This window comes from Geotrypetes seraphini, chromosome 2 (genome assembly GCF_902459505.1).
Source record: "Geotrypetes seraphini chromosome 2, aGeoSer1.1, whole genome shotgun sequence".
NCBI classification, from domain to species: Eukaryota; Metazoa; Chordata; class Amphibia; order Gymnophiona; family Dermophiidae; genus Geotrypetes; species Geotrypetes seraphini.
This window is the reverse complement of record NC_047085.1, coordinates 340,081,114-340,108,247: the sequence shown is the minus strand read 5'-3', so window position 1 is coordinate 340,108,247 and position 27,134 is coordinate 340,081,114. Positions and strand designations below refer to the sequence as shown.

The window sequence follows — 27,134 nt, the reverse complement described above, 5'->3', positions numbered from 1 at the left end:
GACCTATAACTATGAGGATAATTGTGGGGTTGACTTCAATGCATTAATGTTATTTATTTAAAATTTTCTATTCTGCCAAAAGCCTAAGCGGAGTACAAATCAACTCCCCACCCCCACCCCCGTCTTTTACTAAGCCACTGTAGAGGTTTCAACCACGTCCCGGAGTGCTAAATGTTTTGACACTGGTCCAAAGTTCATAGAATTTCTGTGAGCCTTGGAGCAGCATTGGAGCACTTAGCAACCTGGGCCACAATGGAAACCTCTACCGCAGCTTAGTAAAAGGGGGAGGAGTGATGATTTGTACTCCACTTAGGCTTTTGGCGGAACAGCTTTACTATCCCGCTTCGGAACAGCTTTACTATCCCGCTTCGGAGTCTGACCTTCCTCCAACTCTTCCGAAAACATTTAAAAACATGGCTTTTCTCTAAAATGTAACGACCTCTCCCTCTTCGATATACTAAAGTCTCTCTAAACTTCTCTGTACCAAGTTCTTCTATTTTTCTTTGGAGTTCCTTTCTATATCAATTCCTGTAAACCATGCCGAGCTCTACTTCTGTGGAGATGATGCAGTATACAAACTTAAGGTTTAGTTTAGATTAGTTTAACCCTTTCAGGACCAAGGGACATATTTGTCCCATAACTTTAAAATCCTATCAATTTTGATTGGAATAGTCTACAGTTCTAAATTTGATATGTACGGATTCCATATGATACTGCCTTTATGTAAACAAACTGGTTCCGACATTCATTCATTAGCGTCGTTGCCAGATTGACGAGAAGATTCACTTGCCACACTGTCCATAAGCCAGAAGTGTGATTTTTTTAAATAAAAATAATGATATTTCACAAAAAAAATCAATTTTTTGGCATCTGCAAGCCCTTTTTACCATAAAAATGTCGTCAAAACCACAAAAATTGGCCTATGATCCTTATGGTCCTGAAAGGGTTAATAGACATTTTTAAATAAATAAAATAAATGCATTGAAGTCATCTCCACAATTATCCTCATAGTTACAGCTCATTCAGAAAGGAGGTAAAAACTGATGTGGCTTAGTTAAAAAAGGGGAGGGGTGGCAAATAACATACACAAAAACATATATACCTGTATATAACAGTGCTAAAGTAGATACCTATAGAATTACCCTGGGATGTACATATATACAGGTAGGTGCTCAGAAAACAAAGCACAAACTTTCATGCAATGTATGGATACGCATTCCGAGGGATAGGGAGTGGGTGGAGAGGGAATTGAATCAGTATTTATGCATAGATAGATAGAAATGCACTGATTCATACTGACACATGCCTCATAACAGGTATGTAGCTTTGTGCAAGAGCTTCTGCGCATGCTCTTTTGCATAGTGTGGGAGATTTCTGGCTGGGTTTTCCAGGAATCCTGCACATTCACACAAACACCCAGGCAGATATAGTTGGAAAGTACAAGAAAAGCTTTATTTCTCACAGTTCCTGAGTCTGTTTCTTCACAGACTTAGGGGTTTCCACATAATTCTCCCTTCATATGTTATCAGTTTGTTCCAGAAGACTAGTTCTCTTCTATTCATATACTTATTAACTCCAGTCTATGGATGTTGGTCAATCTTTGCCACACCCCCAACAGTTTATTCATCACAGAATACTGGCTTACCTTAGCCCAGCTCTCAGTTGTCTCACCTGGACAATCCCACTTACAATTCCATGACTTCCCAGGGTTCTGTAGCAACCCAAGGCTAGAGAAGTATTTTACTTCTGAGCTTTCTCTGTACAGGGACGTCTCTTCCTCAGGGACCTCTGTGAATGATTCTTCTTTGGGGCAGATAAACACTTCTTTGCTGAGTCTCGCCTCCTGACTCAGCAGGGTTGCCTTGTTAAGGTGGCTCAGCACTGAGCTGTAGAGTCTCATGCGTTCTGGGACATGTAGTCTGCTCACTCTTGGACTCACAATGATAGCATTAGTGAAAGAAAATCCCTTACTTCTTCACAATAATCACGTAGGCACTTATCTTGTTTGTATAAAATAGTTCAATATATGCACCTCTGTCTCTTCCTCGGCTAGGTACCATCTTTAAATCTCTCCTTCCGGGGCAATTCTGTCAACTAAGTGGCAACATTTACACTAGCATCACTTGTGTAAATGTTTAGAATACTAACATATATGTGCAAATGAGTGCACTACCGCACATGTGTTCTTCTGCATATACCTGCTTTAACTTCCATATTACATACTGTATTTGCAAGAGCAGGGCATGGGCAGGACATAGGTGCTCACACATATCAGCTCTTGCTGGTGTAAGTGTAAGTGCCTAAATGTTAGGTGCATAGGTGTCAGAACGGGGGAGGCCACAAAGGCCATGGCCTCCCCGAAAATTGCCAGTAGTAATAGGGCCGACAGGGATCCTACGGGCAGAGAAACACCAACTGAGGCGGCGGCCTCAGCACTCTCAAGGAAGCAGCATCTTGCTGCCGGCTAGCGTACCTGCTGTGCGCTATTCTATAAGGCAGGGCACCTAACTCTCATAGGGTGCATCTCTAAAGGAGGCATGGGTGTGTAAGGGTGTTCCGAATAGTTGCATGCATAGTTATAGAATACTAGGTCAGTACGCCCAACTTGGATGCTAGCATTTATACCAGGATTCAGCAGGCATAAGTCTGGCACATGGCAATCGACACAGCGCGATTCTATATAGAGCGCTCGTCCTTTATAGAATTACAGTTGGCGTCTATCATTTTCAGTGCCCATTTATGAGTTCCATTAATAAGAATTCCCCCATTTATGTATTAATCTGTATGTATTTATCCAGGGTCCAGATGACTGTGTGCAATGTGCCCATTATCAAGATGGTCCCCACTGTGTTAAATCCTGCCCAGCAGGCATTATGGGAGAAAATGATACTCAGATATGGAAATATGCAGATACAAATAACATCTGCCAACTGTGCCATCCCAATTGCACCACTGGGTAAGTACAAAAGCTCATTCCTTTAAGAATAAAGGTTTTATGAAGAAAGATACATTTCCTGTTTTTAAGAATTCCTTGATTTATCATTATTGGCTTGGTACGATCCAACTCTAGAGTGGGCCTAAGGTGAGAAACTGGTTTAATAAATGTACAAATCATTATAAACCAAGTTACCAAAAAAAAAGTAACTGAATACAGTACTTGAAAATATGGGAGTAAATAGACTGTAGGCACTGACTGAACCCAATAATGTGTTGCTAGCATCCCTTGTAGCTAAACTCATTTTTTTCTGAAGATAACAACATGTCCCAAGGGACAAAGAGAACAAATATAATTCCAGTGTACAAAGGCAGGAACAGGAGGAAGGTTGATAACTAGAAAGCAGATCATCTAACATCACTAGTTGGCAGGAGTCTTGAAATGCTACTATATAAAAACAAATTAAAGATGGGACACCAAACAAAAGGTTTCACAAAGTTTAAATACCACCTAAAAGCCTACCATTTAATCAGTTGCATCTCAGAATACTAGTCTACCAGAGAGTCCCCCACCTCCAAGTAAGTCCTGGGAGGTTAGGGATGGGTAGAAGGACATTAGCAAGGTTACTTTTGCTAGGAAGCTGCTCTTGGGGTTCTTTGAAGGGAGCTCAGAATAGGGGATCTGCTCTTTGGGGGGCTTTAAGAGGGGGATCAGAATGGGAGGTTATGCAAAGAGGATCTTATTGAGGAGGATCCTTGATTGGGAGGGGGATGCTGTTTAGTAGATTCAGGCTGTGTCATTATGGTGATTTTTCTTTTTAAACTGTGGGCTGGTACTATGTTAATGGATTGACCATAGCATGAGTACTTCCCTGTTTATGTTTTTATTTTTTTCTGTTATTTTCTATTGTAAGCTACTATGAACAGGTCTGGAGGTTGGAATAGTGTGACATATATTAATGTCCAATTAAATTAATCAAGTGATTTATGTGTTTTTTTATTATTATTATTTCAGATGCACAGCACATGGACTTGAAGGCTGTACTACTCGAGGGTAACTAAAGAAACGTGTATAAATGAATATACAGTAGGGTTGTCTAGGAAAACCTAAAGTTGGTTAAACTGTTGCTAGGTTTTACTAAACAGTGTTAGAGGTTTATAGTGTAGGCTAGCAAGGTAAATGCTACGACGCTCATAGGAATTCCATGAGCATTGGAGCATTTACCTCATCAACCCTTGCTAAAAAAAAAAACCCTCTAGTGTCGTTTAGTAAAAGGAGCCCTGTGCAAACTGAAGTTTTTCCCATGCATTTGAATGCGCTTGATCAGAAAATAATTTTTTAAAGCCCATCCTGAGGTCTTTCAAAGACATTGATTACATAAAGCTCAGTTTTTCTTAAAATTTGATATTATTTTTACTTAACGGAGCAAATTTCTTGGTGTTATAGCTATAACTTTTATATTTTCACACTCAGCAAAGATACATTGATAAAGAGACATTTTGGGCAAATTCTATAAATGGCATCCTGATTGTAAGCAGTGGTAGGCGTCCTACCGCTGTCTAACCAGCCAATTGGGATGCACTTAAAAAAAAAAAAAAAAACATCCCGAGGCAGGCTGCTTACATTGTAGGCATCTTCAGAAGCTAAGTGAGGTGCATAGGGCTGCTTAAACTTGGCCAAGCCTAGGCGTATGGGCATGGTTTCGCTCAGAAGTGGCCTTAGGCAAGCTTAGGTGGCCCTAGGTATCTCCCTAGGGCCACGATAGGCACCTGAAATGTAGGCCAGCAAAATGCTGGCCTACATTTCAAATAGATGTAGAAGCTGAACTGATCACGGCAAGGGAATCTCCCTGCCACAATCAGTTTAGAAGCCATGGCAGGGCCCGTCCCCCCCCCCCCAGCAAAGACTACCAGCAGGAGCCTAGTCCCTCCAGCCGGAACCCTGAAAATGCCCTCCCACCGCCAAATGTCTGCAGCAGGCAGTTTGCCCAGTTCCTACTGCCACCAACCCCCAAGACAACCACAATAGGAGGGATGCCCAGGCCTTCCTGCCGGAACCCCTTCCCCAAGAACATTGGCAGGAGGAATACCAAGTCCCTCATGAAGGAACCCCTTCCCTTTCAAAGAACATCAGCAGGAGGGATGCCCAGTCCCTCCTGCCCGAACTCCCCTCCCCCCCCCCCCCCCCCCGCAAAGAACATCGGCAGGAAAGATGCCCAGTCCCTCCTGCCAGAACCCCCCCAAACACACCCAGACCCCAAAGTATCTTGTTTTAAGTTGGCCTGACAGACGGATGCTTCCTCCGGCCGTCCAACAGGCTCACCTTTACTGAATGGTGGGCCTGACCCTTCCCGGTGCATCATGGAATGCACTGGGGAGGGGTCTAAGGCCCTGAATGGTCCAGGTGCTTAAGGCCCCTCCAATAGGAGAGGTGTCAGGCACCTGGGCCAACCAGAATCTTAGGCCTTTCTCCCAGTGCATTCCGGGATGCATTGGGAGTGGCCTAAGATTCTGATTAACCAGATCCCATAGGCCACCCCCCATGATTGGCATTAAAAGGGATGCTATTTGTGGAGTTTAAATGGTTTGAATGTCCATAACTGTAGTTTGAAGAGGCTGTTGAGGGATACATGGGTACAATTGTGGTTGTTGTTTTTTTTTTTTGGGGGGGGGGGTTATTGATTGAATGCTGCTAAACAGTTTAAAACTAGTTATTTGCTGTCTTCGGTTTCTGCCTTACAGGTCTTCAGTTCCAGCCATTGCTGCAGGAATAGTCGGAGGTATTCTCGCATTACTCGTGGTGTGCATGACCGCTTGCTTCTTTTGGCGCAGAAGATACATCCAGAGGAAACGTACAATGCGCAGGATACTTCGGGAAAGAGAGGTGTGTGTTTATAAGGAATTGTCTGTCTATGGGTATTTCCTCTCCATGTATATTTTTAGCAGAGAACCAAGGATCAGAGTGCTTCTTTAAGCGTGCATTATCAAGTGTCTGTGTTTTCCCCCCTTTTCTCATTTTAAGCTACTCATCTTCATTTACCAAGAGAGAAGGGACTCCATGATGCAGGGGATGGTCTTTTCTTCTGCATGCCTCCAGATTTTGGATGGCTGCTAAATTATTATTGACGTTTTTATCAGTGTTTTGCACCAATGTTCCTGCTTTCAAAAATAATGCAGTCTTTGGTGCAAACTGTGGCGTACCTTTAATAAAAGTTCTTATCATATTATAGCAAAGACTGTATTTATAATACAATGTACTCACCAGTGAATTTAGACACGTTGGGAGAGGGGATTTTATTAAGTGGCTGCCAGCATTTAAGAGCAAAATAATGTGAGTAAATGACCAGAATATATTCTGACTAAGAATATAAGAATTGCCACTGCTGGGTCAGACCAGTGGTTCATCGCACCCAGCAGTCCACTCACGCAGCGGTCCCAAAGTCAAAGACCAGCGCCCTAACCAAGACCAGCCCTACCTGCGTATGTTCCAGTTCTGCAGGAACTCGTCTAACTTTGTCTTGAATCCCTGGAGGGTGTTTTCCCTTATAACAGCCTCCAGAAGAGCATTCCAGTTCTCTACTACTCTCTGGGTGAAAAAGAACTTCCTTAAGTTTGTACGGAATCTATCCCCTTTTAACTTTAGAGAGTGCCCTCTCGTTCTCTCTACCTCTACTAGCATATATTCATGTATTTTTTCCCAGCTGATCCACTTGGCTTCCACCCTCTGCTACTGCCTACTAGGTACTGGGGACATTTTGCAGCCTATTGCATATTCCTCCTAGCTTCCTCCGGGGTAAATCCCAGGTCCACATTGATCATTCCTGTTACACAGCACTCCTACCAGCCATCTACCAGATAGCATGTGCCTAATGGCACATATCACATTCTGACTTCATAAATTTGAAATTTTCCTTCTTCTGTTTCCTAATATTAAACATTGAACTAGGCCAGTACTGAGCAGACTTGCACGGTCTGTGTCTGTATATGGCCGTTTGGTGGAGGATGGGCTGGGGAGGGCTTCAATGGCTGGGAGGGTGTAGATGGGCTGGAGTAAGTCTTAACAGAGATTTTGGCAGTTGGAACCCAAGCACAGTACAGGGTAAAGCTTTGGATTCTTGCCCAGAAATAGCTAAGAAGAAAATTTTTTTTTTAAATTGAATCAGGTTGGGCAGACTGGATGGACCATTCGGGTCTTTATCTGCCGTCATCTACTATGTTACTATGTTACTATGGCTGCTCTACACTTTCTCTTCCTGATACTATTCACAATCTCAAAACACTACCTACCTCAAGACCACAGTGTCCATTTTCTGCTTTCATCACCTCACTAGCCATTTTGTCTTCTATCTTCTCAACTCTCAAGCTTTAAGATTTTCTTCCTTTCATTCCACCATCTCTATTCTGTTGAGTTCATTGCATCTTCTTCACTGTTTTCATGACTCCCCTAATCTTTGCCCACAGTATTTTGCTCTCTGCTGGGGGATCTCAATCCCAATTTTAGCCCTCCAACTAAATTTTCGTCCTGCAGGTCAAACCACAACCTCTCCAATCTCATTTCTATTCTTCTCTTTCCACCTTTTCTCATGTGCCCTGTAGAATTTCCACTCTGTCTCTAACTAACTTGTCTGTATTCACAGCCTTCTTACCTCTGCATATGTGATCAAATTTTCCAAGTGAGTAGATCAGTCTGAGGGCTGTGTTCTGTACAGTCTGTAGTTGTTTTATTAAATATGTGGGGCATGGTAGGTAGAGGATATTGCAGTAGTCCACTAGACTCAGGACTAGGGCTTGGACTATGAGTCTGTATTTATTTTTGTCGAAAAACTTTCTTATTTTTCGTAGGTTGCGCATGGTAAAGAATGCTTTTTGTGTTGTTTTATTGATTTGGACCTGCAAGGTGCAGCATCTGTCGTAGTTACACTGTTCATCTGATCTCATTTCTACCTTTTACCTGTCATATCCTCAGTTTTTCTTTTTCCATTGCAATTGTTCCTTATGCTTTCAAAACTGCTGTGGTTATACCACTCCTCAATTTTTTTTATTTTTTTTACTAGACTACTTACCTTTCCAACTATCACCCCATCTCCCTCCTTTCAGTCACTTTAGACAATACTAGTAGATTAGAAATAAGCCTATAATTAGATGGATCACCAACCAGTAAATCATCCTTCCCTTAAGCTTTGGTGTTATTGAAGTTTACCTTAGAATCACAGTCACTTTCCCATAACTACAGATAAAAAACTATATATTGACTTATAAGGCGAAGAGTAATGAAATTTTAAAGAAATCTGAATTTGAAAAAGGGTTAGGAGAACCAGTAGTAAAAGGGGGTGTGTCTCCTGGTTATATAAAATTATAAATGAAGATAAAGTAACCAAAACATCATATATGAAAACATGGGAAAAAGATTTGGGGAAGGATTGGTCCATAGAGGAGTGTTGGGTAATTGAATCACATCTTTTTTAGACAACTAGGGCTGCCACTTTGGTGGAAAATGCTATTAAACTCCTAGTACACTGGTACACTACCCCGGTTTTAATTAGTAAATGTACCAAGCAGAGTGATAACTACTGGTTGGAAAGGATGTGGTGAAAGAGGTACATTCTATCATATGTGATGGGAATGTCAAAAGGTCCAGAAGTTTTGGGAGCAAGTATTTGAGTATGTAAGCAGATTAATTCAGACTCCACTTAAGATGAATGCTGAAAAGGCATTGTTGGAAGTAAGAATAGAAGGCTTAACATTATCTCAATCTAAATTTTTGGACTTGGCATTCATAGCTGCTAGATTGACACTAGCTCAGCAATGGTGTATGCTAAATGTACCTACTTTAAGAGATGTGAGGGAATAGTGTGTGAAAAATATAGACTTTCAGCCCTTTTAACTAATCAATGTGCAAAATTTAATGATATATGGGAGAGTTATGTTGAATTGGAAAAAGAAGCTCTATGAAAGAATTATCCTACCTTTATGGTTTTGGAACCAGGTCTCCTGGGAAGGGGGGTGAGATAGGGATTGAGATTGTTTTAACTGTAGTATTGATAAGATGCATTATTCTTACTAGTTTATTAAGCTTATAAATTATATTTACATTACATTACTGACGTCTATTCCGCCTGTACCTTGCAGTTCTAAGCGGATTACATCAAAAGATAACTGGACATTTCCAGGAAGAAGATTACAATTAATGGGGCTGGTTACATAATTCAATTTTGAGGAGAGGTTACAAGATAAGTGGAAAAATGAGGAGAACATCAGAAGGAGCTGGAAATTTACGAGAAAGTTGCAGAGTGGATGCTGGTTACATTGTTGAGTCTTAGGGGGATATTACAGGTAGGGAGAAGGAGAGGGGAGAATAGCAAGGGGGAATGGAAAGGGGGTTAGGATATCTGGATGAATTTTTTGAATAGTAGGGTTTTGATTTCTTTTTGGAAAGTTTTGAGGTCAGTTGTTGCTGTCAGCAGGTTGGAGATGGAGGGGTCCAATTTTGCTGCCTGTGTTGCTAGTAGGTGGTCATACATCTTTTTGTGCTTAGTTCCTTTGAAAGGGGGGTAGGAGAATGGGGACTGGGTTCTCCTTTGTCTGGATGAGAAGTTCCGGTTTAGGCGGTTGTTTAGGTGGGTGGGTGCCGTTCCGTTTAATGCTTTGAATAATAGGCAGTATAGTTTGAATTGAATGCGGGCTTGCTAATTGTGTGCTGTATTGAGATTATTGAATTAAAATTATTAAATAAAGAATTTTTTTTTAAAAAGAATCCCAAGCACAACCCCCCCCCCCCCTTTTTACAGAGAGACATCAGCTATTTTCAAGGAAAAAAATACAATACTCAGGCAGATCTTTGGACAGCCAGGCAGGTATGGATCCATCATTCCATTCCCTTTCACAAATCAACTCAACAGTCTCCTAATCTGAACATCATCAGGCAAATAAAATTCAAGAAGGATTTGAGTCTCCAGACTTCACCCCCTTACCGCATTCTCAATCTACATGCTCTAAACTAGTTCTATCATCATTGCCTCTGTAGAAGATACAAACAGACGGGTTTTATATGTTTTTTTAAACCAACTAATTCATCTGAATCTGGCTTGCCCAAACCTTGCAAGGTGCAGAGATAATCACTTTTCTAAAATAAATAAATAAAATCACAGATTGCTCTAATAGAGACATCGAGGGGCATTTTCAATATGACAACTAAATCTGATTTTGGATGTTTTGAGAAAAATAACCAAAAATCCAGGAGAGAAAATGACCATTTTCAAACCAGAAAACATCTTTTTTTTTTTAAATTGCTATTTCCTAGATGTGTTTGTCCTCAGTATATCTATCTTCTTGAACCATTCAAAAAAAAAAAAAGTCCAAATGAAAAATACACAAAGACCAACCATTGGGATGTAAGAGGGACCAGTATTCTTAACATACTGGCCACACAGACATCCCAGCAGAGCAGTGGGGTACCCTAGAGAGCACTGCTTTGAACTTCACATAAGATTTCCCAGGTACACATCTTACCAAAACACCCTTCCATTATATGGTAAGCCCTCTAAAACCTACAGTACCCAACTGTATACCTCCCAAATATCCCTTATGCTTACAGATGTCACTTATATGTCAGTACGGTAGGTTTTTGTTGGTTTCACATTTTCCATCACAAGTGTACTAGTTAGAGTGGAATATGGGCCTGGGTCCTCTTCTCTGTAGTCCACTGCACTAATCTCCATGTTCCTCCAGAGACCCACTTGTTATATAACATGGAGGGATGGGACTTGATATACTGCTTTTTCTTTGTGGTTTACACAATCAAAGTGGTTCACATGTGACAATGAAGTATTAAATGACTTGCCCAGAGTCACAAGGAACTACAGTGGGACTCAAACTCACAACCGCAGGGTGCTGAGGCACCTACTCTAACCACTAAGCCACTCCTCTTCTTCATTTGAAGCTGTCATACAGGCTGGTATGTACTGTTTCGTTCAAATCTTTTGGGGGTGGGAGGGGCTCAATCACTACCGTGGAAGTAAGGGGGAGCCATGCCTTCATGCCTCCAGTGGTCACCTGGTCAGTTTCGCCATCTTTTGGCACTTATTCATTGCTGAAACAGGTCTAGCCTCAAACATCCAAGTTTTGTCTTGGATGTTTTCTGCAATGTTCTATTATTGCAGAAAAATGTCCAAGTCATAAGTCCACTCCAATCCTGCCCAAAACATGCCCCGTGAGATTTAGGTGCACTTCAGACAAACTGCAGAGAAAACCATCTAAAACAATTGTGTTTCGAAAACAGTATTTGGATTTTAGCAAATAAAACATCCAAATGCCACGGTATGACATTGTTTGGGACATTTTTCTCTTTTGGAAATGAGCCTCAATCTCTGTTTTCAACCTGCCCAGCACTGATTCTACTGGAAATCCTCAAAGATAATTATCTAAAAATGTTTTGAGTTCAGAAGAGATCTGAAGGGCTTATACAATTAATAAAGTCATGTCAAATGTCAACTCTCACATGCCCTTCTGCCCACAGATCTCTGTATAATTTTTCTGTTATAGTTTATTCATTTATAGCTCACCTTTAACAAAGTGGGTCACAAGAGTACACACATCATATAAGTAATAAACATAAGAACATAAGAAGTCGCCTCCGCTGAGTCAGACCAGAGGTCCATCCTGCCCAGCGGTCCGCTCCCGTGGCGGCCCATCAGGCCTAATTGCCTGAACAGTGTCCATGACTAATTTTGTAACTGGCTCTAATCCTCTAATCCTATCCCTATTACCTACCTCTACTCCTATCTGTACCCCTCAATCCCTTTGTCCTCCAGGTACCTGTCAAGACCCTCTTTGAAGCCCCTTAGTGTGCTTCTGCTTATCACATCCTCCGGTAGCGCGTTCCATGTATCCACCACTCTCTGAGTGAAAAAGAACTTCCTGGCGTTTGTTCTAAACCTTTCCCCTTTCAATTTCTCCGAGTGCCCCCTTGTGCTTGTGGTTCCCTGTAATTTGAAAAATCTGTCCCTGTCCACTCTTTCTATGCCCTTCATGATCTTGAAGGTTTCTTATCATGTCTCCTCTAAGTCTCCGCTTTTCCAGGGAGAAAAGCCCCAACTTCTTCAGTCTGTCAGTATATGAGAGGTCTTCCATACCCTTTATTAGCTTAGTTGCTCTTCTCTGGACTCTCTCAAGTACTGCCATGTCCTTCTTGAGGTACGGCGACCAGTACTGGACACAGTACTCCAGGTACGGGCGCACCATTGCACGATACAATGGCAGGATTACTTCCTTCGTCCTGGTCGTGATACCCTTCCTAATGATGCCCAACATTCTGTTTGCCTTCCTTGAGGCTGTGGTGCACTACGCTGACGCCTTCAATGATGTGTCTACCATCACTCCCAGGTCTCTTTCAAGGTTACTCACCCCTAGCCACAGCGTCCAGCGTTATGCTGCAAAATATAAGTATTCAACAACCATATTTCATGTTACAAAATAAATATTGTTTTAATAATCTTTTAAAAGTATTCAAATCTCTCTGCTGTCTTATATATAATGGAATATTATTCCAGTTATGAGGACCTATACATTGAAAAGCACCTACTCTAGTTGCTTGCAATTTCATTGGTTCTCTGGTTGGTATGTATAGAACTCAATAGTCGGCCGAGCGTAAATTTTGAGGCGGCATATACGGCAAAACACTGTCAACCAAATCTTTTGGCACCAGCTGATGTACACACAAATATGTTAATAACAGCAATTTGTACGGTATTCTATATTCTATTTTTAACCAGTACACGTGATCATATTTTGTAAGTCCAAAAAAGGCTCGAATAACTGAATTTTGAGTTACGTAAGCATGTATCGCATTTACAGGAACTCCCAACAGAACGAGATTGCAGTAATCCAAACTAGACAGAACTGTCTGAACAACATTATACTGTACTTAGGGCTAGATTCACTAAGCCCACCAATTAACTTCCAACTACTTAGCGACCCCTTTGCAACCTGATTTCCCTCCAACCCGATTCACTAACCTTTGTCCCGATCATCCTCCGATCCGTGCATGCAAATGAGGGGGAATGGCATTCAAATGCAGGCAGGCAGCGATTCACTAAAAAAATGAGGGACATCGACTGAGCTGACCGATCAAAAATAAGCGACTGCTGAGGACTAGTCGCTCAGGTCCTTTCCGACTGCCCTACCTTCTGCCACCCTGCTTCTCTGCCCCGATCTCCTGCTCTCTGCCCCGAATCTTTCCTGCTCTTGCCCCAAATCTGTCCTGCTCTTGCCCCAAATCTCTCCAGCTCTCATCCTGAATCGCTCCTGCCCCCCCCCCCCCCCCCGACTCTCCTGCCCTTCCCCGCAGTGCAAGCCCATGGTTTTAACCTACGGGTTTAAAGTGGGATAAAACCACGGGCTTGCAAAGGAAAAAAAAGTAGGTTTCCTGCTCTGCCAGGTACGGAGGGCCAGCGCATGTGCAGACCATCTACAGATGGTCTGCACATGCGTCAGGATCGCTATAGAGCAAATCGAGCGCTCGGTTGGGGGTGTGATTCTGATCGCCCTAATTTTCTTGAGGGCAGTTTGTGAATCAGCCCCCCAGACACGGATCAGATCCAATCCATGCTCTTAGTGAATCTAGGCCTTAAAGTTAACTCCAGACAGATATGATCTAAGATTACTCAATTTATTTAATTATTTATTTACCACTTATATCCTAAGTGGTTTACATTCAGTGCATATTTCCCTATCTGTCCTGGTGGGCTCAAACTCTTATCTAGTGTACTTGGGACAATGAGGGGATTAAGTGACTTGCCCAGGGTCACAAGGAGCAGCAAGGGATTTGAACCACAGTCTCAGGGTGCTGAGGCTGTAGCTCTATCCCATGCACCACACACTCCCACAGTATTTGCAATTTAATATAAATCCCCTTTACCATTGTATATGTTATATAAAGATACTCAGTCCATGGCATTTTTTTTTTCTGATATTCTATAAAAGATTTCAGTCTGACTCAAGGGATATCAGGCTCTGCACTTCAAATCATGTGATTATGTGCAGCAGACCTTCACAAGATAGAAGCAGATTTATTCTCTTTCCAGGCGGATTAATTAGCTTTCAGTGGTATGAAATGGGTGAGTGCTGGTCAGTTCCTGCTTCAAAGCATCCTAAGAATGTCTTTGTATGAGAAAAAGAGGAGAAGGAGCAAAGATTGAGAAACCAGGACTGACTCAGCTGTTCGTCATAATCTGGAGCCAATACTCCACAAGAAGTCACTGGCCAATCAGTGCATGACATAAGCTAAAATGAGTGTGCAGGTAGACCACAAATGACTTTTCAGCACTGACTCAGCCAGGTCTGTTTTTGTATAATACTTCTCATGGGTGCAAACACATATGACCTAACAGTTCTCATATAAATCAGGCTAAAAATTCCAGGCAGCAATCTATTAAAAAGAGAGAGGGAGCAGGGAGGGAGGGATGATAGCTAGTCTCATTCAGTTCCGGATAACTCATAGTTATCCCAGGTAAGATTTCCTGGTAGAATTCTGTCCTGACACCATAAATTCATTCAGGCATTTGGAGATGCAGATCTCCCATAAGAGCCATAGAAACGCGTGCTGCTTCTGAGCAACAATGCCAAATAAAGGGTTAACTTACATATGTAAGTTTGGGTCCTGTCCATGCTTTGCCCCTATGTATGCTCCTCTTGCTACTTTGGGCTATGCAAGTTAGGTGCATTGTTTCAGAATAACACTTTTATGGCATGCAACCATATACGGTATACTAATTTTCTAAGCATTTATGTGTTGGAGCACAGTTTATAGAATTGCTTTGTAGATGTGGCATGCTTTATATGCATCATTTTACACTGGAAAAAGGGAGAACAAAATCTCTGTACCAAATATCAAAGAAAAAAATAAAAGAAACAGAGAAGACCAAATAGTCAAGCTGGTAAATAAATTTTAATAAAAGTCCAACGCGTATGGAACAAGGACTCATGTCTAAAAAGCCTGCATCATGGGTCCATAGACATCTATAAAAACAAATATATAACATTGCAAGTAATTAATTGATAAAGAAACAAACAAACAACATACATAGACAATGTTAAAATAAACAATATTAAAATAACAATCAACAATGATAAATAGCTGGACTTAAGACCAGTAAAACATACCTCAATATATTCCACAAAACTGACAGATCAAAAGTTGTATGGCATAACAGTCCTATATGAGGAGAAATATCCATAATGCATTACTTATCATCCCCCGTTTTCTCTTTTGCAGCTGGTTGAACCTCTCACACCCAGTGGAGAAGCACCAAACCAGGCTCTTTTGAGAATCTTAAAGGAGACTGAGTTTAGAAAACTTAAAGTCCTTGGCTCTGGAGCTTTTGGTACCGTGTACAAGGTAAAACTATCATGCTTCACTATAAAACTGTATAAAGGAATAAAGTGTTGTATGTTTTAGGGACAAAACATACTTTATTTATCACATATACCTTACAGTTTTGCTTTTGAAATCTTCCTCAGAGTAAACAGGCCCTGAGCAGTATACGCTGCGTCAGAAGAGAGATCTTTGTAAAGATGAGTGTAGGACCCATCTGTACTACAACCAGGTTATTAAGTCATTCCCAAGGTACCATTTTGGGCAATGAAGAAAGGATAGAACACAGAGTATGAGGTGCTGTGCAGTGTTTTAGTTTTTCTTCTATTTCTAGGAAACTGTGGTGTTACGTCACCCATCATTTCTATGAATATTCAGGACGATTTAAGTGGGCCAGAGAGGCTCTGAGCCAAGCAGTGCTGCTTAATATAAGCTCTGACCGGCCCAGGGCAGTGCTGAGGAGGAGGTGGGGCTTATGCAGGCCCCTCCTACAATGTCCCCTTCCCCAGCCCCCTTTACACTGTATTCCTCCCCCCCCCGCCAGCCCCCTCCCCTTCTATGCCTTGGTAAGCCCCCTCCAAAATGGCTGCTGCTAACTCTTGCAGTATCTCATGATGCTTTGTGTAGTACCATGAGCTTCTGCAAGTGGTCATGGCAGCTCTTTTGGAGGTGCTGGGAGAAGGAGCAGGAGCAAGGGGGTTGCGCTTCTGCCCCCAATAACCCCACATTGGCCTACCAGTTATTTGGATAGACCTGGTGGGGGCTTACCTAGATATCGAAGGGGGTGGAGGAAGATAGAAACATGATGGCATATAAAAGCCAAATGGCCCATCTAGTCTGCCCGTTTGCTGGGAGGGCACGAGTGTGGCTTGGGGGAGCGGAGAGATGCCGGCACCCCCACCAAGATGGTGCCTGGGGCGATCCGCCCCCCCTTCCTATACCACTGATGTTGTGCCTTTTTCTTCCTAATTTTGAACAACTTAAACTCTCTCCACAATGGACAGCCAATGCAGGATCCTAGGAGTGGGCTTAGCCAATGTCTGCCATGACTGTCTCAGCAACACCCTTTTTGCCACATGCTGTAGTATCTGCAGCCAGTGCAGCACAGCCACTGCTAGACCCATACATAGTCTACTGCAGTGGTCTGAAACAAATATTAGTATTGCGTGCACCACCTCCTTAAAAGTCTACACTTCCTAAAGATTGCGCAACTGGCCGCAAAAATTATAACATAACATAAAAACACACTTTCATATCGCAAAACCGTTAAGTTCTATGCGGTTCACAAAAGATAAAGAATCTACAAAATGAATGCAATAAACAGAATATATCTAACTTCCAAAAGATTTCATTAAGAGAGAGGTTTTAAAGCACATCTAAATTGGTGAGAGGTATCGGGGGACACAATTAGATGATTCAGATCCTTGTCCCAAGATGCTGCTTGAAAGGACAAAAGACACTGATGAAATCTCTTAGATTTGCAACCCTTGGCGGACGGAAACGTAAATAGCGCATGAGATTTCCTAGAATGTTTTGAAGTGGTAAATACAAATGAATTCAACAGATATTTAGGCATTAAACCAGCATATGCCTTAATGCAGAGTGTTATGTAATATTTATTTTGTGATGCTTTTCTGCGTTCACTGAAGGTGAGGAATGGCCTAGTGCAGTGGTCTCAAACTCGCAGCCCGGGAGCCACATGCGGCCCGCCAGGTACTATTTTGAGGCCCTCGGTATGTTTATCATAATTGCAAAAGTAAAATAAAACTGTTTCTTGATCATATGTTTCTTTAGCTATAAATTACAATATTATTATTAAGACTTAGCCAAAAGGAAAGATTTATAAACTATAAAGAGTTTTACCTCATGCAAAACTGTAATTTCTTTAATAAGACATTAACTATTTTTTCTGAGGCCCTCCAAGTACCTACAAATCCCAAATGTGGCCCTCCAAAGGGTTTGAGTTTGAGACCACTGGCCTAGTGGTAGAGTTGCGGTTTCTGCACCCAGAAGTTGTGGGATCAAATCCCATCACTGCTCCTTGTGACTATGGGAAAGTCACTTAACCTGCCATTGCCTCAGGTACAAAATAAGTACCTATATATATAGGTAAACCACTTTGAATATGTAACCACAAAAAGGCAGTATACAATTCCCTTTTATAGCAGTTTTCCTGATTTTTACTGTTGTAGGGATTGTGGACTCCAGAAGGGGAAAACATAAAAATTCCTGTTGCCATTAAGGAATTGAGAGAGGCCACATCCGCCAAGGCCAACAGAGAAATTCTTGATGTGAGTTTATCTGTCCTTTTTGTTGCTGTGACCAATAATCCCTCCAAGCTATGTGGTAGTCTTCCACCTACATTCCTGCCACTGGGGGGTGCTGTTTCAATAGCACATATTCTATACCAAGGAATAGACAAGTTCTGCAGGACTCCAGAGGACCTGCCTATCTCTAGTGATTGAAAACATGATAATGATACACCATTCCTCATTGGCAGGACGACTCCCATACAACATAAGGGAAAATTGGCTGTGATCATAGCAGTACCAGCCTGGAGGGAAAAGGGGGAGGAGTTTTGTCAGTTATTTAATTGGGATGTACATTCATTAGCATACATTCCATTCATTAATGCAACTTAAATTTTTAGAGTGTGCTAAACTGTTTTAACAAATGTTAACATAAGAATGTGTGTCAAGTTAATTAACATTTATGGAAAAGTTTTAACGCACATTAAACAATTATTAAAGTGACCTTTTCAAAGAAACTGAAAAAAAAGTCCAAAAATAAGGAAAAAGGTCTACACAAACTGAAAAAAAAAACTTGCCCGATAAACATCTCTAGTTTTGATCAGTCTGGTTGGCCAAACACACCTCTGCTGTTCTAGGGAATAGTTAACCTAGATCTGTAATATGCTTAAGCGGGATATCAAATGTTAATAAAATATAAACGTAAAATACATGTATACAAATGGTAATCCTTTGTAAACTAATATGAGAAAATTAAAATCACCTCTCCATAATGAGATAATGGTACCCATAAGCACTGTTTTCCTTGTCTTCCTGTGATGTCACTCCAACCAAAACCTGGCTCCAAATCTCATGAAGAAATAGAGAAAGATGTCAACAATGCAAACAATAGGAAGCATAAGTTAATGTGTATTTCTGTCAGCTCTTCAGTGTTATTCTAAATTATGACCTTATAATGAGGTGGAATAGTTGAAGTAAGAGCTCACCTATCCATGAGCAGTGTTTCCTTGTAGACTTAGGACATATAACGTTAAGCATCTCGTTTCTGGCTCTGTTTACATTTCAGTTGAGTTTGCTATAGCGTGGAATTCTTCACACAGTTTGTAAAAATAAATAACTGAAATACTTATTAAAAAAAAAAAAAAGAAATGAAAAGAAAATCATTCCAAATAACTTTCAGGTCATGCAGAGGCTATGGGAGGGAAAAAAGCCCCAGTTAATTAATGTCTTATCTCCTCTCACAAATTGTTCAGCTATTCAGCAAATATAACCTATGAGGCTGTTTCTACACTTTGCTCTAACTGCACAATTCCCAGGGCAGTGCTTGTTCAAGAGACTGATGCAGAATACCAAGCATATTTGTAACAGGTCATATCGTACCTCGGCAATTTCCTAAATAAACAACTTAAGGGAAAAAGAGGGGGAAGCCTAGTAATTTTTATAAAACGGTTCTCATAGTCTGCAAAGAAGTATATACAGAGGCCACTCACATCATTAGAGCTATCTGAGTGTGTAGCTTATCGAAGTGGCAGACCTCCTGGAAGTGTGCCACAAAATGTCTGGCCTGCACACCACTCTCCCCCACCCCCACCCACATACATAAGTCAGATGTTTTATAGGTTCTGTACTAAATGAGAAACTCAAGAGTTCTTCCCTGGACATGAATATGTCCTAAGCATGTGAAATTTGGGTTGTGGAGTGGGATTTCAAATGATCTGATTACAGAACATGTGAATTCTGCTAACATTCATAACCATCCTAGCAAGTCATTTTAACCTTGCATTGCCCCAGGTACAAAATAAGTACCTGTATATAATATGTAAGCTGCTTTGATTGTAACCACAGAAATGCGGTATATCAAATCCAATCCCCTTTCCCTTTTTCAATAAATGTTAGGCTTCCAACCCAATCTGCAGTAACCAAGTGTATCAATGGGGTTAATATTCAGCTCATGGTGATAAATGACTTATATATGTTCCCTGCAGCAAGTTGACCTAGCCCCTGATATTCAATGTCAGGCATGCATGGATTCCCACATTGAAAATACGAGTATGTACGTTGACCCAGAATTTAATCAGACATAGCCAATATTCATATGGGTGCCAGCTTAATTCAGCATATACTGTATAGAACAGCCTGTATGCTAGCTAACCAGAAGGTTTTAACCAGGAAGGAACCTCTCCTGCCTGGAAAAACCCTTTTGAATAATCATAAAAATACACTGATGAAGCTGCAAATGAATTCTAGAGAATCTGTAGTTTGTTGTCAAGCTGTGCAGATAAGCAGGAAAGGTTTTAGCAGGTGACTGACAGTTGCAGGGTTAAAGAACATAAGAATAGCCTTACTGAGTCAGACCACTGGTCCATCAAGCCCAGTAGCCTGTTCTCACGGTGACCAATCCAGGTCACTAGTACCTGGCCAAAACCCAAGGTGTAGCAATATTCCATGCTACTAATACAGGGCAAGCAGTGACTTCCCCCATGTCTTTCTCAATAACAGACTATGGACTTATCCTCCAGGAACTTGTCCAAACCTTTCTTAAAACCAGCTACGCTATCCACTCTTACCACATCCTCTGGCAATGCGTTCCAGAGCTTAACTATTCTTTGAGTGGAAAAAAAATTTCCTCCTATTGGTTTTAAAAGTATTTCCCTGTAACTTCATCGAGTGTCCCCTAGGCTTTGTAATTTGTGACGGAGTGATACATCGATCCACTTGTACCCATTCTACTCTACTCATGATTATGTAGACTTCAATCATATCTCCCCTCAGCTGTCTCTTTTCTAAGCTGAAGAGCCCTAATCATTTTAGTCTTTCCTCATATGAGAGGAGTTCCATCCCCTTTACCATCTTGGTCGCTCTTCCTTGAACCTTTTCTAGCACCACTAAATCTTTCTTGAGATAAAGACACCAGAATTGAACGCAGTACTCCAGATGAGGTTGCACCATTGAGTGATACAGGGGCATTATGACATTCTTAGTCTTGTTACCCATCCATTTTTTAAATAATTCCTAGCATCCTGTTTGCTTTTTTGGCCGCCGCCACACATTGACCGGAAGGTTTCATTGTATTGTCTACAATGATACCCAGATTCTTTTCTTGGGCGCTAATCCCCAAGGTGGATCCTAGCATCCGCTAACTGTGATTCAGGTTATTCTTCCCAATGTGCATCACTTTGCATTTGTCCACATTAAATTTCATCTGCCATTTGGACACCCAGTCTTTCAATTTCCTAAGGTCCGCCTGCAATTTTTTACAATCCTCATGCGTTTTAACAACTTTGAACAGTTTAGTGTCATCTGCAAATTTAATCACCTCACTTGTCGTTCCAATTTCCAGATCATTTATAAATAAGTTAAATAGCACTGGTCCTAGTACAGACTCCTACGGCACTCCACTGTTTACTCTCCTCCATTGAGAACAATTACCATTTAACCCTACCCTCTGTTTTCTATCCGATAAACAATTCCTAATCCACAACTTAACTTTGCCACCTATCCCATGATACTTTAATTTTCTCAGGAGCCTCGCGTGAAGAACTTTATCAAAAGCTTTCTGAAAATCTAGAAATACTATATGAACCGGCTCACCTTTATCCGCGTGTTTATTCACACCTTCAAAGAAGTCAAGCAAATTTGTGAGGCAAGATTTCCCTCGGCTGAACCCATGCTGACTCTGTCTCATTAAATCATGTTTGTCTACGTGTTCCCTTTTACAAAGTGCCAGCCGACGCGCTGAATGCTCTGTGCTGCTCCAACAGTCATAGAGTTCCTATGAGCATCGGAGCAGTACAGAGCATTCAGTGTGCCATTTTATAAAGGGGAGGGGGTGTTAATTGGTTAATTGGCTTTAATAATGAGCTTAAATAAGCTCATAATTGGAAAAAAAAAAAGAATTAATTGGGAGATAGGCACTTATCTTCTTAGGCATGATTCTACAAAAGATAGGCACCTATCAGTGCCTAACACTAAATTAGGTGTGTCTAGGGGTGGAGAAAGGCTTAAGTGCCACTAGGCACAATTCTCTAAAGGACATAGATGCTTATGATGTAGGCCTTTAAAACCCTGTCTTACATTACAGGTCCCTAAGTTTTAAGTTAGGCGCTGCTCAGCGAGATTCTGTAATGGGCGCCAGGTACTAGTATTAGCCACCTTGAGGACGGGCAACTGGGCTAGATGGACCATTGGTATGACCCAGTAAGGCTATTCTTATGTTCTTATGTTCTAAGTGCGATAGACATGAATTGGGGGCCTAACTTTAGGCGCTCATCTAGTTTAGGCACCCATTACATAATCTGGCCCTGAGTGCCTGTCCCTACACAGTGGCACTTGAGATCCTGAGAGTCAAGGCCCTTTTACAGTTTTACACAGAGGCATCACAAATGAGGCTGGAGACCTGGTGGACCACAACTCCTTCTCTGTTTTTCTAGCTCATCAGCCTTAGCTGTTTTGTCTTCTGAAAATGTGCAGATGTGTGAAAGCCTGGCACCACTTACACCCTGGCATTTCCTCCTTTGGAAACTGAGATGGCTTCAAGAAATCTGAAAAGCAAAATTGTGATGCCTCTGCTCCTCTGGTTACTAATACTAGGAAAAGGCTGTTGCAATTATTTTAGCTTGTTGGGGGAGGGGAGGTGACTTCAATTTGGTGATGGATGCTATAGTTTTTCTGGATAAAACTACCCACTGTATTAGATGGGCAGTGTTGGAAGGAAGCATTCAGCCTGATGGTACACACATTTAATTTCCTTATGTTAAAGATTTTATTCCTTTTGCTCAGATAAGCTCTGGAGTACAGAATGAACTTCTGGAGAGTGTTTTGGTCTGATCTCTGGGGTCTTCCTGTAATTGGCTTTAAAAGCCATCTACACCTCTCCCTCCTTCCCTTGCCACATTAACAGTGCTGTACCTCTTTCATGGGTATTACAAGCTGTAAAACTGTGCTCCATCTGGACAGGAAGCATATGTGATGGCCAGTGTGGAGAACCCTCATGTGTGCCGCTTGCTGGGGATCTGTCTGACATCCACCGTGCAGCTCATCAGCCAGCTCATGCCCTACGGCTGCCTTCTGGACTACATCAGAGAGCATAAGGACAACATTGGTTCCCAGCATCTTCTCAACTGGTGTGTACAGATCGCAAAGGTAATAGACCAAAATCTACTCCCTAACCATGAAAAAGGCAGTGGGATGGTTTGGAATTTTTGTTTTAGCAGGCAAGAGATAGGAAATTAGCCTGACAAATGTTCCTTTCAAATGATTTTTGCTATTCTAAAGTACAGAACCTATTACAAAAATGGTATAAGCTAATAACTCATAATTTCATAGTTGGGAATTGGAGTACTTAATGATAGGCTAAGCTTATATAGTAATTATTACTATTGTTTAGAAATTTAAGGAGATACTGTTAGGATGGGTTATTTTACCGTTAACCCTAGTGATTAGAAATGTGGCCTCACTGCATCAAACGGGATGTGTGCAAGAATAGCACATGTTAATAGTACAATAGCGATAGCCCACGATCCTAAGTGTGCATTCATCCAAACTAAATTGTCAAGCACATTTGGGTTCTATGCTTCAGAGAGAGAGGAATGAACATGGAGCCCAGGAAGTTAAAAGGGGCTAGACTTAAACATAATTAAGGAAATACTTCCTTATAGAAAGGGCGGTGGATGTGTAGAACAGCCTTCCAGTGGAGGTGGTGGAGATGAGGACTGTATCTGAATTCAAGAAAATGTGAGACTAGCACATGGGATCTCTTAGGAGGAGGAAGAGATAGTGGACGGTATGCATGGGCAGACTGGCTAGGCCAGTTGGCCTTTATCTCTGTTTCTGTCTCTAAGGTGAGTGGTCTGCAACCATATTACTGCTATTGACACTGAATGAAAGCCTCTTTCTTTAAACTGCTGGCCACAAGCTGCCTGTGATCTCTATTGACTGCTGAAGAATTTCAAGATTCAAGTTAAGAGCAGAAATCTCTCATTCAAGATTCAAGTTAAAAGCAGAATTGCCTCATCGGGGCAATTCTGTAACCTAGGTGCTCATATTTCGAATCTGAAACAACTGCCTCACTCTGCGTAATGATAGAACCATCCATGGTTGTAGGTGCTCGGGGGAAATTCAGTAACTGGGTGCTCCTTTTAGGTTTGCCATTGCTTGTGCTAAGCAGTTCTATAGCAGCATTTGCCATTAGAGAATAGTAGTGTAAAGCTAGCATTGGTATGCCTAAAGTTAGGTGCAATTATCTACACTGGATGAATGGCAGACATAAATAGGCACCCCTAAATGTTCCCTGCTATATAGATATGAATAGCCCAATGTTATTAGAGAGGGGTGTTAACTAGAAATGCTACCCCCAAAAAAAACAACCCAGCTGCTCCCGACTCTCTACTTTGCACCCAGAACCTTAAATACCAAATTAACACTTACAGGACACTTGTCCGTTGGTAACAAATGATGATCCTGCAGTGAGCTTTAGGGTGCACATGTACTGTGGACATACCCTGGTGAACCCCTTAAATTATAGATAGGAGGTTCCCACAGACTGATAACCTCCCATTTGAAACTAACGGACAAGTGTCCTGTAAGTGTTAATTTGGTATTTAAGGTTCTAGGTGCAAAGCAGAGAGTCGGGAACAGGTCTTTTTGTATTTTTGTAGCCATGCTATATATAAACATGAAGGCAGTTAAAAGCCAAATGGCCCATTTAGACGGTCCATCCTTAGCATCCACTAACTCCTGCTTTCCCTAAGATATCCCATGTGCTTGTCCCATGCTTTCTTGAATTCAGACACAGTCTTTGTCTCCACCACCTCTACCGGGAGACTACTCCACGCATCTACCACCCTTTCTGTAAAAAAGTATTTGTTTAGATTACTCCTGAGCCTATCATCTTTTAACTTCATCATATGACCTCTCATTCTGGAGCTTCCTTTCAAATGAGATTCATCTCATGCGCATTTATGCCACATAGGTGTTTAAACATCCCTATCATATCTCCCTTCTCCCGCCTTTCCTCCAAAGTATACATATTGAGATCTTTAAGTCTGTCCCCATACGCCTTAAGCCGAAGACCACGCACCATTTTAGTAGCCTTCCTCTGGACCGACACCTTACTGTTTATATCTTCTTAAAGGTGCGGTCTCAGAAATGTACATAATATTCTAAATGAGGTCTCATGAGGTCTTACTAGAGTCTGATACAAGAGCATCAATACTTCCTTTTTCCTACTGGCCATACTTCTCCCTATGCACCCTAGCATCCTTCTAGCTTTCTCTGTCGTCTTTTCAACCTGTTTGGCCACCTTAAGATTATTACATACTATCAATCTCAAGTCCTGCTCTTCTTTGTGCACAAAAGTTCTTCACCCCTAAACTGTACCATTCCCTGGGTTTTTTTTGCTGATAGTATTCTATAAGATATGCATGTAAATTAGAGATATGCCCATGCCCCTTCCATGGGTAAACCCCTCTTGCAGTTACATGCTACCTTATAGAATAGCATATATTGCCCTTCTGTTCATAAGTGCCGCTATTCTGTGTACTTATGTACCCAGTTATAGAAATGCCCTTATATGCTTATTGGATTCCCAAACCCATTGCCTGTTAGGTTTTCAGGATATTCACAGTAAATATTCATGAGATCAATTTGCATGCATTGCCTCCAAGCATACAAATCTATCTCATGCATATTCATTGTGGATATCCTGAAAATCTGTGGTACCCCTACGACAGGTTTGAGAACCCCTGGATTAAACACATCTATGATTTTCTCTCAGGAGCAAGTCATAAATATATTAATTAGTCCAATAAAAATATATATTATTTTTTTGTTAACTTTTATTTTTATAAGCGTTAGCAATCAGAATCTTGCTTTGCGAGTGTGGTGCGATAAATCTGTAATAAAACTGTTATTAGGTGCACCAAATGTCAGGGGGCCCCCGGGACTCTTTTGCATTCCTTCTTAGAATGTCCTGAACTGTCCATCTGGAATTCCTCCTTTGCGTAGCTTCGATTAGGCTTGCAGCACGACGTTGAGTGGGACATTGATTGCTTCTCGGCGATCAGGTCCTGCTGGAGGAATAGGGCCTCACGGTGCCTCAGCGGCGATTCATTTATTTGACTTTACTGACGGTCAAAAGAACAATCTTGCAATATTGGACTCAGGAGGGCTCTATCCCTTTGACATGCTGGATTAACCAGATGATCAAACTGGCCCACTTTGAACTTTGCTACCACACCCACTCAGCTAACCCTGAGGTGCTGGCCTACCTGGCCTTATGGAAGGTGTTCCTGTGGTTGCCTCTGGTCTCCTGGATTGGGGGGGGGGGTAGGGAGGGACGTGTGTGAATGTGATGAGTAACTGGAGTGTGCATGTATGTTTGTATAGGTTGTGTTGTATGGTGAGCCTGTTTTCCCTCCTGTCGCTGTGGGGGGGGGGGCATGCCATGTTGTAAAAACAAAAAAAGTGTGGAACCAATGTGAGAGAAAGGCTGTTTTTGTTTTTTGGACAGTCCTGTAGTTTCTTGCTGTATTCTGTTTTCTTGGTGATAACTGCTGTTTTCTTCCTCTGGCTTCCGTTGTTTGCCTATTTTTACACTGTATTATGCTTGTTTCTCTTGTTGACTCCTTAATAAAAATGATTTTTTTTTTTTTTAACTATTATTAGATGCTTAAAACCTCTACTTACAAATGGTCCTGAGAAACTGAATAACATCTAACAAGATCCACTAGTCAGTTATGGACTCCTCAGTCCGCTTTATCCAATGCAGATTTACTGGCTTTAAATAATTCAGCAAATCGGCCAAGTTGAATCAAAGGAAGAAAGGGATACCACAATGGAATATAAGTCTCTTTTGTTCTGGAGAAGCGTTACATATAGCTGTGCTATTGAAATCTAAACCATTTTCCACTTGGTTTCCAAAAAAGGCATGTAGCAAAAAATAGGGCCTTTTTTTATGAAGCCCGATAGCACAAGCTGGTGCAGTAAATGCTCTGACGCCCATAGGGATTGAATGAGTATTGGAGCATTTGCCGTGGCCATTTTGTAAAAGCGGGGCCAAAGCCTTTCATCCAGCCTGGTCCAATGACTTTATTTTAGAGCTGAGCCTTGCTGAACCAATAAAAGAACCAAACCATGGCAAGAAATGAGACCTGGAGCGAACAACATTAAGAGGGCAATTTTAAAACAAGTCACCTAAAAGTCAAAACAGGTACCTTGTTTGGGGCTATTTTATAAAGACACATAAGGACTCATTTTCAAAAGAGAAAAACGTCCAAAACAAAAGGTATAAAGTGGCATTTATTAGCAGTTATTTAATTTGTCTGTTGTAAACCGATTTGGATCCAGTTTTAGGGGATAATAGTGGTATATAAAAATCATATTAGATTAGATTAGAAAGGTCCAAATTGCCATTTGTGAAACATACTTTAGATGGTTTTCTATGCTTTGTCTGAAGTGTGTCTAAATCTCAATGGGGTGTTTTTTGGGGGCAGGATTAGGGCGGGTTTATGATTTGGAAGTTTTTCTGCAAAAATGGAACACTGCAGAAATTGTCCAGGGCAAAACTTGGACATTTGAAGCAA

General features: G+C 41.4%; 1 protein-coding gene across 2 annotated transcripts in view; it reads left to right on the top strand.

Annotated features, from left to right (window-relative positions):
• Window positions 1-27,134, top strand: part of EGFR (epidermal growth factor receptor) — a 406,644-nt gene that overhangs the window by 338,415 nt on the left and 41,095 nt on the right. For both annotated transcript variants that reach the window (XM_033930303.1, XM_033930304.1), the window contains exons 15-20: window positions 2,799-2,956; window positions 3,950-3,988; window positions 5,677-5,818; window positions 15,206-15,328; window positions 17,497-17,595; window positions 22,510-22,695. In XM_033930303.1, coding sequence (XP_033786194.1) covers window positions 2,799-2,956; window positions 3,950-3,988; window positions 5,677-5,818; window positions 15,206-15,328; window positions 17,497-17,595; window positions 22,510-22,695 — 747 coding nt within the window. The remainder of the gene's footprint in view (window positions 1-2,798; window positions 2,957-3,949; window positions 3,989-5,676; window positions 5,819-15,205; window positions 15,329-17,496; window positions 17,596-22,509; window positions 22,696-27,134) is intronic.